The sequence below is a fragment of the Eublepharis macularius genome, chromosome 12 (genome assembly GCF_028583425.1).
Source record: "Eublepharis macularius isolate TG4126 chromosome 12, MPM_Emac_v1.0, whole genome shotgun sequence".
Lineage (NCBI taxonomy): Eukaryota > Metazoa > Chordata > Lepidosauria > Squamata > Eublepharidae > Eublepharis > Eublepharis macularius.
Window position 1 is genome coordinate 72065484 of NC_072801.1, and position 20399 is coordinate 72085882.

Below are 20399 nucleotides of genomic sequence, written 5' to 3' on the forward strand. Positions count from 1 at the left end.
ATTGGTGCAAAGGGAAAAATCCTACTCTATAAAAGGGTAAGAGTGTTCCCAAGGACTCACATTTGGTGTAGGCGCAGTCAGGTCAGCCCAGCTGATCCGCTGCAAGGGGGTGCTGCGGAGCCTGCTGCTCAGCTGGGCAGGGAGAAGGGGCAAACCCACCTTCTCCCTTCCCAGCTGATTTGTGGCAAGGGAGGCTGCTGAGCCGCCTGCCGCTCAGCTGAACAGGGAGAAGGGCTGAACCTTGCCTTCTCCCTGCCCAGCTGATCAGTGAGAAAGGAGGCCAGCCTTTTCCCTTGGGGGGGGGGCAGGAAGGGTGAGGGGCCCCTTGCCAGCCTGCCTGCCAGCCCTTCCCAGCCTCAGCTTTCTAGAGCCCACTGTATTACCTCAAAGGGCTTTCTTGCCAGTTTTAATAATTGTACAACCCCAATTATTAAAGATTCTTCCCTTTGCACCAATTGCCTTTTTTTCTTCACTTTGCCTTGGTGCCACCCTCCTTTGTCTTCTTTGGGAGAAGCCACAACAAACCTTTCTGATTAGGCAACACCAACAAGCGCTATATTTCTCTCGGCCTCTGAAGGGTTTACCTGCTTTAGAATTTTATTTCCACTAGAGGGCGACCCTAAACTTTGAAACGTTTTCAAAGGTTTCCCCTCCTGCCTTTCTAAACCTCCTTTCATTTTAAAAAATGTGATTCAAGACACTCATCCGACATCCTAATTGGCAGGAAGCAGATGAGGCAGACCACAGAACGAGTCTGTATCATCTGAGATCTTAAACACAAAGGGCAAAACAGCTTCATTTCATGTTGCTTCAGAAAATAAGCATCGCAAGGATGCTCTTCTTGACTTCTGGAATATATCACGGCTGGTCCGTTTTGGGAACGTTCCTTCTGTTCCTCAAATCAGGTAATATAATATTTCCATTCGGTACCACTTGGGCATTTATAAATTAATGTTATCGTGAAACTAGCGGGACTGATTGGACAATTTATAATATCATGCTTGATATCTTCTTTCCATCAGGGAAGATATCAAGTTTCCATCAAAACATACACATTTTTGAAGGATTAAGCCAGGTATAAAATAGATCCAAAGAATCCCTCATTCAGGGACAGCATGGGATGCTGCCTTTTGAAGTTAGGACGGCTGGGAGGAAGGTACGCCAAGGTGAGCAGGCAGGTGGGTGGGTTGGCAAAGGGCCCCTCACTCTTCCTGCCCCCCCCACCCCCAGGGCAAAGGCTAGCCTCCTTTCCCGCTGATCAGCTGGGCAGGGAGAAGGCAAGTTTCACCCCTTCTCCCTGCTCAGCTGAGTGGCAGGTGGCTCAAAGATTTGTGCCACATAGATTGACTTTATGCAGAGCTCTTCGGATCATACTTGATGTATTGTAGACTATGTTCAAAAACCAGAAAATAATATCTGTTGTAGGTAAGAGAAATGTATTAACATCATAGGGGGGCTATAATCAAATAAAATCTCTCATTTAATTTTCAAAAGCCAGGAGGGTAGGGGAGAGAAAGAACAGATGGATCCATCTAATGTTTTCTTTTTACAGATATTGTTCAAAGTGATGCTGTTTCTCAGTCCCATTCAGGACTAACCGTCACTGAGGGACAAGAAGCAATTTTGCCCTGTAATTTCAGCACAGCAGATAGCAGCCCTTACTTGTTTTGGTATCGTCAATTCTCCAATAAATCTCCAGAGCACTTGCTGACAAAAACAAAGTACGATTCTACGGATGAAACACTTTCCTCGGCCAAATATTCAGCAACTTTGAACCTAACAATGAAGACAGTCGATTTGAAGATTAAAGAAGTTTCTCTCCAGGATGTTGCTGTATATTTCTGTGCTCTGAGACCCACAGTGAAGTGACACTATTGTCTGATGCGCCAAAAAGGGGGAAGACAATCTCCATAATCTTGTTTTCCTTTCTGTTTTTTTGCAGGAGTCTCTCAAAGTGATTCTGTCTTCCAATCGCCAAATCAAATGGAAACCCAAGAGGGGCAGCCCGTAATTTTGCGCTGCAATTTCTCCACTTCCAGTTCAGCTCCTTACCTTTTCTGGTATCGTCAATATGCGGACAGAGAACCTGAGCTGATCCTTCAGGCTTACAAAAGTAAAGAGCAGAAGAACAGGTTTGAGGAGGGAAAGTTTTCAACCACTTTGTCTGTTGAGAATAAAACTGTTCCTCTGAAGATCGAAAGTGTCTCTCTCCAGGACGGAGCTGTGTATTACTGTGCCCTGAGGCCCACAGTGACACGTTCCTTCCTTTGCATTCATACAAAAACTGACACAGAGATGCTGAGATTCGCGTTGAAGCAAGTTTGTGGACCTTAACTTGCTTGTAGCTCAAGTTTGTGGAGCTATTCCAAAGAAATGCAGATGTATTACATAACATTAATTATATATAATATATATAATGAATTCAAGCATATATTTTTGATTAGACAGACTGATGAATTGATTCTCTATTGTAGCTTTGAATTAAAGGCATGATATTCTCAGAAACTGTTGTCCTCCTCACCCAAGGAATCCCCTTTGCCAAACTTTAGACAGAAAAGAGGAAAGGTCCCCATATTGGAGGTCATGCACTTTCTCCTTTTTAGCGCCAGCATATGGAAGCCTACAGAGAGTTTTTTCTTCCAGTCCTTGAGTGTGTGTCCATGCACGCACGCACGCACACACACATGAGACCTGTGCGTCTTTCAACCTACGGCTAATTTTACTGACTTTTTGGTATCCACTGAGTAGTCGGAAGGCTTGCTTGGAAAGAATTAAGTATCTGAAGCACACTGAAGAGTGGAAGTCATCGGAAGGCTTACTTGGAAAGAATTAAGTATCTGAAGCACGCTAAAGAGTGGAAGTCTGCAGGAATGGCCTCTCCTTTCCCCCGCTTTTCATATTTGTAAACCAATATTCTCATTCCTGTACCTATTTTACGCATAAATGGGAGGATTAGGAAATGAAATTGGCTGTGGAAAATGTCCCACATCATGTGACATCACTTATGGCCTAGCTGTGTCATCTGTTCTATAGAATGCTCATCCTTCACAAGTGATTGGGGGAAACACTGTGCATAGAAGTGCCAGTCGGGGACAATGGCAGATGGTGTGACTATAGGCTAAAGATTCTGATTAGATGAGGTACCTGTCAGGCATGTGTCTTATGATGAGTCACTCTTTCTCCTCACTGCTCATTTACCTTCACTGCCCTGAAACTTTAAGACATCTGGTGAAATGGAACGTGAAAACAGACATCATGGCTGTCTGGATGAGCTTGGATTGGGTGAGTTACCCTTCTGAAGTTACTGAAGTGATTTCTGCTCATATTCTGATTAGCTACTTCAGTCAGGATTTGGGTTTTTATTTTGTTTAGAAAAATAGAATTCAAGTACTGAATATGGAAAGTTCATACTGATTGTATTAGATTTAAAATGTAGCAACAAGATTTAGGGTCTTTGGTGGACTTGCCGTAAAGCTAAAAAAATCTGGACTAAAATTCATATGATAATATAAAAAATGTTGAAGACTGCTATACAGTTTAAACCAGAAGTCTTTTTGTTGGGATTAATGGACAAACAGTTGGAAAATCAGTTAGGCTTTTGTATGTGCAAAACTGGAAAAGTACAGAATTGCCTTCAATCGAGGACAGGATTATGAAAATGACAGAGTTAGTGGAGATGGATCAACTTACAGCTTTGAACAGAGATAAAACATAGAGTGATTCCATACACGTTGGATAATGCACTTCCAATCCTCTTTATAGATCATTTGGAATGGATTTTTTCGTGTGCGGAACAAAGAATCCACCTCAAACGATTAATAAAGTGCATTGAAAGTGCATTATCCAACATCTGTTTTAGCTAACTGGAAGGAAACTCCTTATTGACTTTCTTTGTGAAATGAGGAAAAATGATTTGTGGTTTTGATTTTTAAGAAAATAAATCTGGGAAAAAAATAGAAGGGAGGCAGTAGTGGAAAAGGAAATTTTGGAGAGATTAACATTTAAAGTATGATGTTTGCTAAAATAAGAGTTGTAGAGAAAAATGGAAAATAAAACATGTATTATTGTTTTCTTTCTAATTTCTGTCTCCCCCCCCCTTTTTTTTTGTATGCTTCTTTCACTATTTCTTTCTTTTATTTCTTTGCTCTCTCTATTGGGCTTTTAACTTTATTAATAAAATAAAAAAATTCTGGAAATAAATGTTATAGACGTGTTGCTGCAAATCACATGTGAAATGTTGAAAGGCGATTGTTCAGCTTTGGCTTTCAGAAGTGGAAGCGCATCTCACACTTGTTTGTAATGTGGTTTCAGTTCTGCGGTTTGTGGAGTTATACAGCAAAAACACAGAAGGGATCCCTGATTTGTTGAAACACACATTTATATTATATTATATTATATTATATTATATTATATTATATTATATTATATTATATTATATTATATTATATTATATTATATTATATTATATTATATTATATTATATTATATTATATTATATTATATTATTATATTTGGATTTTGCAGTATTGTCACCATTTTGAGAATGTTTTAACTATGGCTATTTAGATTGTTTATTATTTATTAATGTTTTTATCATCATGTTGTTCACTACTCTTAGCTGTATTCAGGGGTATGGTAGTCTATAAATTGAAATTATAAATAAATAAATATTGTATATTTTTTTTCATTTATTTATGTCATTTATAGTCCGCCTTTGAGACTGAAGGTGGATTACATAGGGAGATTAGATCCAGAGGAGTTAGCCGTGTTAGTCTGTAGCAGCGAAATCAAAAAGAGTCTGCATCTGAGACGAAGAGAACTGTGATTCTCGAAAGCTTATGCTACAGTAAAGTTAGTTAGTCTTAAATGTGCTACTGGACTCTTTTCGATAGGGAGATTAGCACAGTCAGTATCAAGAACATTTTAATGAACAATGCCATAGGGTAAGTAAATGCAATTTTACAAGGATTTAACATTAGCAAAAATCTGATACAGAGTTGAAGAAATTCTGAAACAGAGAATAAGCAGTTGTAGGACTGACATTAGACAACACAGAACTACCCAGTAGGATCATACTTGAAGCACAGGTAGCACATAGGGGCACATACTTAAAGCAACAGATAGTGCACAAGGCAACATAGTAGTGAAATCTATGGCCCCTAACTCATTAGTGAAGCATCTCTTTGAGACCACTTCTCTACAATAGTAAAAAGCCCTTTTGAGCATTTGGAGTGGGGCTGCAGCTCAGTGCTGGAGCATCTACTTTACATGCAGAAGAGCTCCCATGTTTCATCTGGGGCATTTCCATTTAAAAAGGATTCGGTAGTGTGAAGGACCCCCAGCCAAGACTCTAGAGAAGAGATGTCAGTCAGGGCAGACAAAACCGATCTTGGTAAACCAAGGCTTGGACTCACCAGAAAGCAGACTTGTGTTATGTGTGTGCATTTTGGCCCAAGAATACTTGAAGGAAGAAAGGAAAGTGGATTCTTGCATAGGGTTGGCTCAACCATGGAGTCAGACCAGGTTGCTACTTCCAGCAGCACAATTTAAGACCATGCCAGAAACACTGAATCAACCTGGGCTTGCCAAATGCTCCAGCAGGGATGGATTAAGGAGCAGTCCAAGCTGAGCTGCTCCCATAGAGGCTTATGATCTCTTTATACATGCATCAAAGTCGAGTTTGCTTGGGGGAAACTTCATCTTTTAACATGTGACCTAAGCTTAACTTTAAAGGGGGGAGTGGGAATTGACTCCCATGTGTGCTTGAAGGTAGGAGGGGCATCTTCATTCCCTTCTTTGCACCCCTCATGCTTTAACTACTAGTAAAGATCTGAGGGAGAGGACTATTTGTGTTACATCTGGTTCTACGTGTCTGTCCAAGTGTGATTAGACAATATGGGCAGATCCTGGGCAGATGCATGGAACCAGTTGTAAGACAAATAGCCCTCCTCCTAGGGTCCTTCTCTGCTAGTTAAACAATGTGATCCTTAGCAGAGTTACTCCGGTCTAAGCCCATTGATTTCAATGGGCTTTGACTGGTGTAACTCTGCTTAGGATTGCATTGAACATACATAGGGTGGAGAGAAGGGGATGAATATGCTGTTCCTGCCTCTGTGCACACAAAGGAGCCCATTGGGATGAGCAGAGGAATGGACATCAGAGGTGGGCATGGACTGGAAAAATTCCATGGACTGTTGGCCCGTGGTCCATCATGTTTTATGGACCATGAACTTTTCACGGACCCACCCAGTTCACGAACCGTTTCGTCAGTCTGTGGTCTGTCACTTCGGGGGGCCCTAGGACCACCCCCTTTGCACTCAAAAATGCTAAACTCACAGTGAGGCTTCAGCAGGCTCTCCTCCACCCACCCTCCAAGTTTGACCAAAATTGCATTTCGGCAGTTCAAGTTACAGACACCTAAATTGGCCACCCCCAGGAAACTTCCAGTAGATACTAGGAGTCGCAAATGCCAATTAACTTGCACTGGCTTGCAGTACTAAAAAGTTGCAATGAAGCAAAATCAAACAGAAGGAGGTAGCAGAAAGGGCCCCCTCAATCACCACACAGACACCTTCCTAGCCATTGCTTAGGGAATTAATTCTTTCAACTTGCTCTCATCGAGAAGAATGGGAGCTCTCTGGTTGGCAGCCAGAACTACCTATTAAGTTTTTAAGGTCTAGGACTGGTGCGTTCCAAGGGCTGCAGAAAGTCTGCAGATGTCCCCTATGTTGTCTAGGGAATTGATAGATCAGTGCCAGAATGCCTGGACTCACGGACCATGAACTGATGGACCAGCCCAAACGGACCAAAGTTCGTGAAAAATGTGATCCCACAAACCACGTGTTTGTGAACGATGTGTCAAATTTAGGTCCGTTTTCCAGTCCGTGCCCACCTCTATTGGACATTTATTACAAAGAGATGGGTATTTTCAGAGATAAGAGGAGATTGCAGACTAGAAAGTTGACTGTGGGTCTGAGCTGTGTCCACATCCTGGCAAGAGTTTCAAAGCTTTGTGTGGGAGATCAAATTCTTCTTCTTTGCTGAAAGTTTGGAGTGGATTGAGAAAGTCACTGGCAAACCTGAACATGTGGTTGATATGCTAGTCATAGATAAGAAGGTGGCTGTGAGTGAGAGATTGAGAATTTAACCTGATCAGGTCAAAGGAAGAATGCGTATAATGGTGACATTTTTACCAAAAAAATGCTTTATATCAAAATTCTGTAATCAACACCTTGATTTTTTTGAAGTGATCAAGATGGGTAGCCGTGTTAGTCTGTCTGTAGTAGTAGAAAAGTGCAAGAGACTGGTAGCATCTGCAAGACTAACAAAATCTATTGTAGGGTATGAGCTTTCATGAGACACAGCTCACTTCCGAAGATATCTGAAGATATCTAATCAGAGATATCTGAAGAAGTGAGCAGCGTCTCACGAAAGCTCATACCCTACAATAAATTTTGTTAGTCTTATAGGTGCTACTGGTCTCTTGCTCTTTTATATGACTGAATGTGTGGCACAGAACCATATATAGGTGCTGCATCTCATTTTCAAATGAATGGCAGGTAAAAATCAAGAACTGCTGCTTCACCAGCATGGAGGCAAAAGAACTGGCAAATCTCACTTATTCTCATCTTGGTGAAATGATTGGCAAAGCTTGACTGATGGATTTTCTGGTTGTGACAGTGCTGTCAAAAGCACAGCTCCTCCGTTCCCAAGAGGATGCATTTTTATCCTTATGAAAGACTTCTGTGTATTTGGACTTCTAATTCCTTCAGTTGTTTCTACTGTATAGCTAATATAGGCCATTTTCGCACTGCTTACTGGCCACGGAACATCGTGCCGAGCTCCTGGAACGACAGCGTCTTCCTGGTGCGATTTCACATGAGAACTGCCGTTTTTGCACGAAATTGTGCCAGGAAGACGCTTTCATTCTAGGAGTTTGGCGCGATGTTCTGTGGTTGGTAAGCAGTGTGAAAATGGACATAGTTTGTACATCCCCCCTTATTGGGTTGATGTGGGTTCACTGGGTTCATTCCCCCCTTACTGGGCTCATTTTGAGTCCAGTCCATAACCCCTTTAAGGGAAATGACTTGGATTTCATCCGGTCTGTTAGAATGAACGGGATCCCATTCTGGCATTCTAACCATTGCACTATAATGAGTGATTCCGCACACGTTGGATAATGCACTTCCAATCCTCTTTATAGATCATTTGGAATGGATTTTTGTGTGTGCGGAACAAAAAATCCACCTCAAACGATTGATAAAGTGCAATGAAAGTGCATTATCCAATGTGTGTGGAATCATCTGTTGATGTACAATTGGCTGTTCTGATACTTCTTGAGTGTACAATGTCACAGGAAGATTCAGACAAACAGAAGTCTTGGACCATCTTAAAAACAAACAGAATTATTGCGCTGTGGACGTTGCAGTGATGATGAGACAGGATGCCTTGCAGTGTACGGTTTTTGCAAAGGTGTAAACTGCTGTGGGATTCTGCAGGAGGAAGCCGGGAAGTTATTTTTGGAAAAGGTGCCCAACTCTCCATCAATCCCAGTGAGTGATTTTTACTGATGTCTTTATTATGTTTCTTCTAAAACTGGAAGTTTCCTAAAACATGTGCAGGATGCCTTTGGGGAAGAATTTTTTTTAAAATGATGAGTGTTTGAGTGTTCTTGCAAGGGAAAAGTTGGCCTGCCAACATATTCTAAGAACCAAACAGTGGTTGTGGAAAGAAAGATCAAATGGGGGATTGGATGGAAGAACAAACTGGGTTACTGGGAATCTAGATCCATGGAGGAGTTTTGCTGTTTGCTGGAGAGTGGATCATGTTGATAAGTCCTTGGAAAAGCTTTGAGTTTTTGTAAGGGCCTGTATGACTGTGAGCCATTTGACAACTTCAAATTCACCTTGGGGTCTGGCACAAGAGTGGTCGTATTGCCAAGTAAGTCCATGGTACAGAGGATACAGTGTGGAACAACATGATGTGGGATGCGTTTTGAGAGCTGTGTTTAGCTTTCAGGGCAGTAGGACTCTTGGGGAGCTAGATATAGAAAGGAAGAAGAAGCAAAATGGTTGGTGGTAGAAAAGAGCAAGAGTCCAGTAGCACCTATAAGACTAACAAAATTTGTGGTAGGGTATGAACTTGCGTGAGTCACAGCTCACTTCTTCAGATAGCCAAAATGGTTGGGTATTTGTCATGGAGTGTGTCATTGTGGACTCTATCAGGCCAGAAAGTCACCTTTGGGAATGGGACTACATTGGTGTTGATTCCTGGTATGGACGTGGCATCAGTTTAAGATCACAAGCAGTAAATGTGAGAATTTGGACTTCATATTGACTCTGTTGAAACAGTCTTTTGAAAACTGGGGAAAAGACAAACCAAGCAGGAGAATCCTCCATGTCTTTAGGATCAACTCTTGCGATTACCACTCTGATTGGTTGTATCAAAGTTGGGTGGGACCTCAGAGTCTTTTCCAGGTCCTCCTGTTAACCACCGGTGCCATTCCTGACAGGGATCCCAGACCCCTGGTGGGGGCGGAGGATCCCCTGCCCCCACCCCCGCTCCCCCCACCCCGCCCCCACTTACCTAACCAGCAAGGGGGCACGCACCTTCCCTGTGGGCTCCCCCGTGGCTCTGCACACTCCCATGCACAGCAGCCACTGGGATCACTCTGCAGCACCTGAAAACAGGCCCAATCCGTGCTGAAATGGGCCCATTATTGAGGCACTGCGGAGCGCAGAAGTGCTCCTGCACTCTGCAGTGCCTCAAAAATGGGCCCGTGTCAGCGTGGATCGGGCCTGTTTTGAGCCCCTTCGGAGCCTGGACGTGCTCCCAGGGGCTGCGCGATGACATCACTTCTGAAGTGACATCATCGAGCCTGTGGGGGTGTGCTTCACGCACACACCCCCTCTCCCCCAAGGTAAGTGGCAAGCCCCTATCCCCCGCCCGGAGGTTAAGGGGGCCTGACAACCCTAATTCCTGACCTTGCATTACTATGAGGCATTCAGCTTGGATTCTATAGCCATTGTGTGTTTTGTGTAACAAAAGTGATCTAACTGTTCCAAAATGCCACGATCCTTTTTGTCTCTGTCCGCATTCCATCCTTCATTCAGCACTCTCCTTGTTTTGTTGTGGGGATAATAATGGCATACTTTGTAAACCGCTCTGAGTGGGTGTTAAGTCATCCTGAAGGGCGGTATATAAATTGAATGTTGTTGTTGTTATTGTTGTTATTATTCCCCCTTCCCTCTTTGTTTAGCACTTACATTTTGTTGGTTTTCTTTCAGGCTCATCCAGATTTTAGGGATGATGACATGTATTTGGTTAAATTCAACCAACTTTTATGTTTTTTCCCCTTTGACCCCTCCTCATTTATGCTGGTGCTCTTGAGATCTGCAGGGACAAAAGCCAGGTTGGATGATGGGGGCTATAGCAAGGGGTAGAATTTAGTGAGAAAAAGATAGCTAGATCCAACCATTTGCCAGTTTTGGATGGTGTTCTTTAATTTATATTAAATTAGTATTTAATATAGGGTAGCAATCATTGTTGAGCAGGATAAGTTGATCAGTTGATCTTAAATATGATGAGCCCCAAGGAAGGAAGGAAGGAAGGAGGGAGGGAAGGAAGGAAGGGAGATTGTAGCTACATAAATTAATCAGAAGCAGTGGGTGGGGCAGGGAGCATCACTGTAAACATTTTAAACTATCTAAAATTCATTTCAGTTCTAGTCAATGGTGTAACAAACAATGGGTATGTGTAAAGGTCTGTTTCACTGTGATAATGCTGGAGGCACTGATAAATTTACATTTGGAAATGGCACAAGAATGGAAGTTTATCCAAGTAAGTCTTTAAAAAGAACCTTTGCCAATGTGCATAACTTCTGTGATTCCAATGTAGGGAGCAGCACACGTTTTAACTGGATCAGGAACATCTATTTAGATTCCATCTGGGGAGGTGCAGATGTGAGTGTAAATCTGGATCCCATCTTTTATTCTGGAAAAGGAAATAGAAGAGAAGGGAAACGTAAAAGAAAACATGATTCCCAAGGATGAGCATCTTGTATTATGAATACTGCATCAGTAATGTGCATGATACATTAGAGAAGTGCGTAAGTGTAAAAGAGAGTTCCCTGCCTCTACTCATCTTACAAACTGAAATTTTACAATAGAATCTTGGAGGGTGGGGGAGGCGCAGGACAAGCATGGCCAGATGTGGTTATGACTCAGTTTTCATTGCTATTCAGGACAAGGACATTCTCCCAGTTGGTTTGTGCAACCCGCTGTTTCAGTTTAACAGCCCATTGAGAGGAGAGCAGAATGCACCATGACTGACAGGTGTCTTCCTGCCGCAGAGTTTGTAAAGCGTTCTCACACTGTGCAAAGACAGGCACTTATGAGAAGATGGCATTTGGCTGGGGGACCAGGTTAACAGTGCAACCGGGTATGTTGAGAAATTTCAGATTCCAGAAATAATGTTTATGAATGAAGAAAGCAGGCTGGAGGCTGTTCATTTGTAGCCAGAGGAGGAAAAAGAAGAACAGAAAGGAAAGGGGCCTGCAAATTCAGAAGTGGGCAAATGTTAAACACTTTCCTAAGGATGCTATTAAAAATCACGTTTGACAATATTGCAAATTAATTAAAGAAGTTTTACAAAATTCCCTCCACCCCAACACATTTTAAAAGTGTTTCAAGTACCAGGTTTAAGCAAAGGGAGAGGAGAGAAAGGAACATTTGGATACAGGACACAAAAGTTATATTTGGAGATGGGTCAAGATTAAGAATTTATCCAAGTAAGTTTTATACGAATTAATTCTTCTCAGTAATAAATTAGTAATAAATATTGAATCCATGGAAGCTTTTCTCATGCATTAGATTTGAAAAGAGGGCATTTTTAGAGGTTGTAGAAGCAAATGCAGACCCCATCTTCTCATAGTGGCCTGGCTGCACGTTCATCCATTCTCCTATTTCTGCTCTCTCTTCCCCCTCTCTTTTCCTTTCGATTGTCCTTTCTCCCTCACCTCCGCCTAGAAAGGGAAAAGGGGGGGGGCGGGTGCTGAGAAGCTTGGATTAGGTCATAGCCAATGATCCTCTTCCACTAAGCTGGAGCCAATGACTCTAGCCAGTGTCATCTTCTGGCAAAGATTATGGACATCTTGATGGCAGTTTTTGTAAAGGAATGTTTTAGAGTGAGATGCAAACTTTGGCAGCTATAGACTCGTATTTGGAGATGGGACCCACTTGAAGGTCAATCCAGGTACGGAAAAAAACAGGCCCATAATGTGCGTTTCCACGTGCAAGACAGTATCACTGATGTTAATAGGTCCTGTGATAAGATTGTTGGAGTAAATGTGGGGAAAGAGTTGGCATCTGGCTTTGTAGCGGAGGCTGGTCCTTGCACTTGTGTCTCTGTTATGGGGTGCGTCATCTTCGGGAAGAGGTTGTTTTAGGTTAGGGGACTGTCTATAAGCGAGGAAAGGTCTGCAGCCCAAGACCTGTGTGTGCAAGAGAAATACCATTATCACTGGCTCATGAATGATGTGTTGGACTGGTTTGAACTGGGAACTGCAGGTGACAACTTGTGGAGTCCTATCATTTGGGGCCTCTTGAGTAATAAGCTTTGAAGAGGGAAAGTGGCATGGTATAGCCCCATCGCATCAGATCTCGGAAGCAAAGCAGGGTCAGTACTTGGATGGGGGACCACCAAGGAAGACTCTGCAGAGGAAAGCTCTGGCAAACCATCTCTGCTTCTCTTATTTATTGAAAATCCCTTTCGGGGATTGCCATAAATTGGCTGCAACTTGACAGCACATTATATACATACCTGCAGTATCAAGTTACTACTCTAGCTGAAATCTCTTTCTTCAGTTCATTGGATTAACATTGCAATCCCCAAAAGCCATAGAATACGCTAAGGCTACCCAAGAGGAAAATCATTTCAACGAATATCTACTGGAAGTTTGCCTTAAAAATGACTGTTTCCATAACTGTAAAAAACTTCTGTTACAGTGGGGACTTGGAAAGCAGAGATATTGTAAAGGTCTGAGCCACTGTGGGGTATTCAGGCAGCAATTATGGGAAAGCTATTTTCGGACGAGGCACCAAACTCTCCGTAAAGCCCAGTGAGTGATTCTCTTCCAACACATAATTTTTAAGATTCAAGCTAAATTGTAATTGTTAGAGGGTTGAGGATGATTTGTGGCAGAATTTTGGTGTGAGACGGTAGAGGCCGGAGCACAGGTTGGAAGCTTCGTCTTTGCCAAAGCATCCCCAGATAATTGATTGCAATGCCATTTGCCTGTTAACCATCCAGGGGATCAGATCCAAAAATAATTCCGCAGCTACTTAATCTGTTAGATTCGTTTCTAGAAAATGAGATCATCTGGGATCATCTGAACATAATATGATCTGGAAGTCCTTCATTCATTATCTCTGATGTCTGGGGGTGGAGGGAGAGTCAGTAGTTGTTCAGTGGTAATAGAAAAACTCTCTGCACATTCTCAAAGGCACTTTAAGAGGTTTTGCATCATGTAATCTAGGGTTCCAACCTGACTCAGATGAAACTCTGGCTCTTAGCTAACACTCATTGAGTGCTCTTGAGCAGAAAGATAGGGTAGAGATATATTCTAATTCTATGAAGTTAATGGAAAAAACTGAAAATGAACATAAGAGTGCTTGGATGGGAGAAGAAATGGCTCCATCTATGGGTTAGTGGGATGGTAGACTGATGGATGTTTTTTGGAATTGGCTGTGAATGAATGGATGTTAGAATGGAATTCCTAAGTTCCTGGAAATACTTTGAGTTGATGGGTTTTTGTAAGGGGCTGTATGACTGTGAACAACAACAACTTCATCATTTTTGGGTCTGGCACTAGAGTAGTTGTATTGCCAGGTAAGTCGATGGAAAATTGCATATGGCCTATTTTTCTTATTGTGTGAGAAGATGCACTTTGAGAGTGTTCCGCTTTTAGTGATGAACAATTTTCGAGAGAAATTTCTGAATTCTCAACATCCTTTTATACAGATATAGAGCATGCACGGTTGTGTAGGTTTGATCACTCCATGGAACTATTGGGTAAGATTGTCACCTTTCATACTGGAAGAATATATAAATGTGACTCCCACCATGGCATCTATTGTAAATCTGAATTACTTAAAAATGTCAGACACGCTCCTAGCCCCACTGGCATCATCAACAGGGAATGTAATGAATGGGAAGCCCTGAGGGACGTTACCAGCCACTACTTACAGCGCAATCCTATGCAGAGTTACTCCAGTCTAAGCTCATTGATTTCAATGGGCTCAGACTGCCGTAACACTACGTAGGATTGCACTGTTCGCCTCTCTCAATAGCCCTGTTTGGTCATTACAATTTTGGCAGTCCAATCTTATATATGTGAGGGGAGAGTGTAATTTGCACATTGTAATCCTGATACACATTGTCATCCCTTTGTGTGAACCGGGCGACACATGTGCTTTCCCTCTGCAATTCTTATTAATGCATATGCTAGAAAATCTAAAATATATAGATTGTTCTGTTCGTGCCCTGTATATTCTCCTTGTGTGTTCTCTTGTTATGTAATGATCAAATAGATCATCAATGGCTTTTGGAAAGGTGGAAACATAAGACATTTATAGGGAGCATTCTACTCTTTTCGCCCATATCCAGCATCAGTAGCTCCAATCAGCAGCAGGACAAAAATTACAACTGGTTGAAAATTGAGCCAATAATGTCGGAGTCCAATTGCCCTTATCTCCTCTCTTATAATACAGGCTACACCCGCACATCATTGGATGTAGTGTTATCATTTCTCAGTAGCCATAATTCACAAATTGATTTTCCAGCATGAGCAAAAAAATTCACTTACAAATGATTGCTATAGTGCACTATCCATCAATGTGGGGAAGCAGCCACAGAGGAAATCATTCTGGATTCTCTGTTGGTTTTGAGTTGGCAAAAGGGGCTTGAAATTCTCCTCGTCTCTTTAGTTTGTTCTTCTTTCTGCTTGTGCCCCTGGTAGATTTTGTCAGGGCAGGAAACACTGTGCTTCTGCTAGTGGCTTGAATACACCAGTCTTTGGAAGTGGGACTAGATTGCTTGTCACACCAAGTAAGTTTTAGCCAACCTTATTTTCTTCAGTCTTCTTAGATGTATAGTCGCCCCCCCCCAGTGTCTTTTAAAGTTGAACTTCAAAAGAGAAGTTCGGAAACAGGCAATGTTAAGAAAGTCTCATTAAGATTTGGAAATTTCACACTATGTTTGTCAAGAATGTTGTTAAATGTTAAATGTTGTTTTTAACCTGAGTGTCCTGTATCTATTCTTAATGTTGAACTTGACCGGAGAGAGGAAATCAGTAGTTGCTAGCTACAGGAGACCACAGACTAGAAGTACAAGCAATATTTGAGTTAGGAACAATCCATATATTTCATGAGGACTAGAATTTTACTTTGAAAAAAATATTGGTGAACGAAAGCTGTGTGGGGGTAGTTGATGATGTGTTTGGCTCTGATAAGATGATGTAAAATGGACAAACAGAAGGGCCTTTTGTTCCTTAGTGATGTACTGGGAGAACAGGACAGAGATTCTCTCTTGTGTATTAGATCCAGAGGAGTTAGCCGTGTTAGTCTGTAGAAGGAAAATCAAAAAGAGTCCAGTAGCACCTTTAAGACTTAAAGGTGCTACTGGACTCTCTTGTGTATTAGCTTTTCTGTTCCACTTGCCTACGCAGATAATCAGGGACTCTTTGGTAGTCATTTCATAGTATTAAAAACTTCTCAGTGCTATCACTGTAATCCATGAGGGGATTGCAAAGAGAAGATGGAAACAATGTTTTAAAAATTTGCCATCTTCCCCTCTATTTTCCGCTCTTTATTCAACACATTCCTTGCATCCTCGTGTATTTTTGTCAAGGCAGGAAACACTGTGGGTCTGATAATATATTTAACAAGCCCATCCTTGGAAGTGGTACAAAGTTGCTTGTCACACCAGGTAAGTATCTATACTGAATTATTTCTCTTGGCATAAGAATTTGGGGTACAGTCCCATCTCCTGGCTCCATTTACCCTTCTTGTTGACTGTTTTGAAAAAGAAGGTACTTGAGAATAGCTATGTTTAGAATGTGCTATTCTATTGCTGTTAAAGAATTATATAGTGCTAACAGTCTGCTGGCAGAATAGAAGCAACATGATACTGTTACATGAGATCATATAGTCTCTACATGAGACATCTAACATATGAAGAACACGTGTTGGGAGATGCAATGTTAGTGGGGAAGGGTAATTTAAAAAAACAGCCGGCGGCAGGGCAAAGGCTTTGCTATACACTGGAGCTGTGTGAAGGGGCTGTGAAATGCCAGAAGGGAAACTTCAGCCCATTATAACCTCTCCAGGTCCAAGCCCGGCTCTGGAAGGCAGCTCCAGCCCATTTCCATTCCTCGCTGCCCCCTGGTTGCAATCCCACACTGTTTTAGACTGGAGAGATGAAACTGACAGAACCTTCAGGGAGGCAAAGATGAAATTAACAAACCCTCTGAGGAGTGATCTCCTCCAGCTCCATCTTTTTAAACTATGCTTCCCAGCATTGCATATTCCTACACTTGATGAACATGTGCCGAGGCATCTTGTATAGAAAGACTCTCTGAGAAAGACAGGACACTATGTCTTGGACACAATTCTGCCCAAGTTAAGGGAAGCTCAGTCCCAGTGATTTCAGGAGCAGCATTTAGGATGCACTCTTCCCTCCCTCACTCTTTGAAGTCGAGAAAATTCAAATGTTTCCACCTTTGTCTGAGCTATGCTCACTTGAACACATTTTTATAGATGGATCTTCTGATTGATGGAATCTTTGAGCTTTTCATTTCATGACTCATGAATTCTTTTTCTTCCGTGTGCTATAATGCAATATAACATTGTAGGTAATGTAACACTTCCCTCTGGATGATTTCATTTTCATATTCTTTCTTCTTTTGAAGAGAGTGTATGTTTATTGTGTTATAAAATGACTGAGTGTTATTAACTGAACTAAAAGACAGGGATGGGAGGAAATAAGCAAGTAAGTAGGCGGATCAGTGAACTAGATATTAAATAATGCCTCATCTTAAAGATGACAGATTTAGGGAAAGAAATATCAAGCCATCCTTGAGTGGTTGATGGTTATAGAATGAAAAAAAATGATGGTGTTGGCATAAATATATGCTGTAAATATGTTTTTAAATTGTAAAGGCCTATGGCTACATACAATAAATTCATCTGTCTGTCTGCTATTGGTAGCTACAGAACTGAAAGGTAGATCGGAGCTCAAATATGCACGGGTTTAAAAATCTAAATGCACGGCCTTCATCACAGAGTCTATAATAAGAAATCATATTAGAAGACAAAATTTTCAAATGTTTGAAACACAAGAAAGTTCTTGCAAATCATCTGCCCCAAAATCACGTTAGCTCTAGCATTGGTTAATGGATGAGATTATGCAAAGGGCTGTTTCACTGTGAACCTTGGGGGAGGATTTGATAAAGTAATATTTGGAAGCGGAACAAGATTGAGAGTTTGCCCAGGTAAGTCTTACAAAAAAATGTCCTCCTGTCTACATAGACCTTGTGCTGCTGTTCTAGAAAGAAGAACTTGTTAAACAAGATTCAACTCCAGTTGCAACTTAGCGACCAACAGATATCTGATAAATGGAGCTTTGACTCTCGATAAGGACACTTGTGCATGACAATCAAAGTTGGGTGAGATAGAGGCGTGGAGATACTTCTAGATACTTTAACAGCCTAGGTGGGATCCAAACTGTTTTTGGATCCCATTTGACCAGGGGACCAGGTTTTCCATCCAACCAGTCCAAAACAATCAGATTCCACTCATTGGTGCCCCATAAAGATTGCAAGTTTTATGAGAATTATGAGTTCAAGTTTCAGGTTATCTGGGCAGCTATAGGCAAATTCCCATAACAGTCTTTCATATGTGACATATGCTAATTTTCTGCATTTCCTACCCCTAAGCATTTCTCCCCTGCTCTAATCAAGCTGAGCATATTTTGCATCATACCTTTGCACCTTCTTTGAAATATCCTTCTACCTTTCTGACTGGGATATAAGGGCTCTGGGATCACCATTCCCACTTGGATCTGATGAAGGGAGCTTGATTCTCAAAAGCTTATATCCTGGAAAATCTTGTCAGTCTTTAAGGTGTTACTGGACTTGAGTTTTTCAGCTGTGAGTCTCAGAGTATACTTCAGTATTGTGTCTGTGATCCAAAGGACCACACAACGAGTTGTGCTTGCCCAGGGGGGCTTTTTGATCTATGTTTCTTGTTTATCTCCTGCCTGCCACATTGTAAACCACTTTTGAATCTGAGGGGCTTTCAAAAGCAGTTTGGGATATCTCTTTGGGCATGGGGGATATCCAGTCCAAAATCACACATTCTATGTCTTTGGAGTTCAGACGCTATATGAAAACAACCTTAGTTTCTTATTCCCACCATCAAAAGCCTGGCCAGGCTTTATCTGGGTTGACCGTTTGCTAGGAAGAGAAAGGGGTTTCACTACACGCTCTCGGATCAGCTCTCCGAAAGATTAGCTTAATTTATTGTGAAATTTACTATAGAATGGTGCTAAGTGGCTCCTAGAGAAGGAAAAGCCCATCGTAAGCCCAGTAAATAATGTAAATAGCATTTTAAATTATGGATTTCTAAAGCTTTTCCTCTACTAATTGCATATTTGAAATGTAATGGAGTAAATGAGAGAGCAGTTTTGTGTTCCCAAGTGGCCTGCCGAACCAAACGACAGGATCTCAGCCTGATGTACAAAATACCTTTTAAGAATTAAGAGCCTCCTACGATGCGGAGGGCAAGGCTACATTTTTGTAAAAGAGCATTTCATGGTGTGAACAGCAATGCCAGAAAACCGATCTTTGGGGCTGGAACCACTCTGGATGTCAAACCAAGTAAGAAGGGTGATGGGAACAAACTGTGTAAATTTTAATTATTGGGGTGAACAGAGGTTGGTGTTTTGTTCACTTTCTTAGTAGAATCAACAGAATATTTTTTTTTCCAAAAAGGCCTTTTTGGTGCCACGAGATGCCCAAATTATGGATATGATACCCATATTTTAAATAAATAAATAAATGGGCATATATTTCAAACAAATGGGCTGTTCTGGAGAATAAGAGGAGATTGCAGACTAGAAAGTTGGCTGCAGGTCCGAGCGATGTCCACATACTGGCAAGAGTCTCAAGGCTTCGTATGGGAAATTAAATTCCTCTTCTTTGCTGAAAACTTACAGTGAATTGACAAAGTCACTAGCAAACCTGAACATGTGATTGTTATGCTAGTAACAGATAAGAAGGTAACTGTGAGTGAGAGAGTGAGAATTTGACCTGATCAGGTGTATGGGGGAGTGTGTATATGGCGACATTTTTAACAAAAAAAATGCTTTATATCAACATTCCATAATGGAAATTTTGATTTCCTTCAGTATCTGAGCCCTATGTATGGCTGAATGCGTGGTACAGAGCCACATATAGGGGCTACATCCCAAGCATAGATGCATGACAGATGCAGATCAATAGGAGATGTTTCCCTAGCATGGAGACATAGCAACTGGCAAATCACACTCAAACGTACCTTGGCGAACCAATTGGTAAAGCTTGACTGGTGGATTTTGTGTTTCTTATGGTGCTGTTAAAAGCACAGCTTCTGTCTTCATAAAGGGATGCATCTTTATCATTATGAAAGACTTTTGTGTATTTGGTCTTCTAATTTCTTCAGTTGTCTCTACTACATAGCTAATATAGTTTGTATATTTTCCTTTTGCTTTGTTCACACGGGTTCATTTCACCGTTACTGGGCTCATTTTCAATCCATAACTGCTTTAAGGAAAATGACATGGATTTCAACATTCATGTTAGAATGAATGGGATGGCCATTATTTTGAATTGCAGTAATTTCTTCGAGCCAAACAACTGATTGTGCAGCCTATTTGAGCCAAACAACTGATTGTGCAGCCTATTTGAATACTGGAGTGATGTTTAGAAAACAGCTCAGCTATACAGAGAATCCTTTAATCTAAAGAATCCTTTGAGTGAGAAATCCTCCGCAGAGTTTTGAAAATCAGCATTTTAGAGCTCAATGTAGCTTTTGGCACCAGCAGCTATAACCTCCCCTTTGGAGATGGGACACGCTTGAAAGTCAGGCCAGGTATGTGTATATGACAAAAAGCTGAGCAGGTACCAGTACCCATGCACATAGCATGCGATCACGCCAGGTGCAATCCTAAAACCACATTTTCTAGAAGTAGCCTAGATCAAGTGCTTGGATCAAAGCCTTCACTGGGGATGGGGCATGTTGGTGGCTTTTTGTAAAGAGACTTACTGCTGTGAGTACAGACACTTACAGATTCCTCTTTGGATC

The 20399-nt window shown here is 41.6% G+C and overlaps 1 gene segment (V, D, J or C); it reads left to right on the plus strand.

The window, feature by feature from the left end:
• Nucleotides 1–792: 792 nt before the first annotated feature.
• On the plus strand, nucleotides 793–11471 carry LOC129339804 (T cell receptor alpha variable 26-2-like). The segment is given in 3 exon segments: nucleotides 793–905; nucleotides 1943–2132; nucleotides 11351–11471. Coding segments are annotated over 3 exon segments (414 nt in total).
• Nucleotides 11472–20399: the final 8928 nt, after the last annotated feature.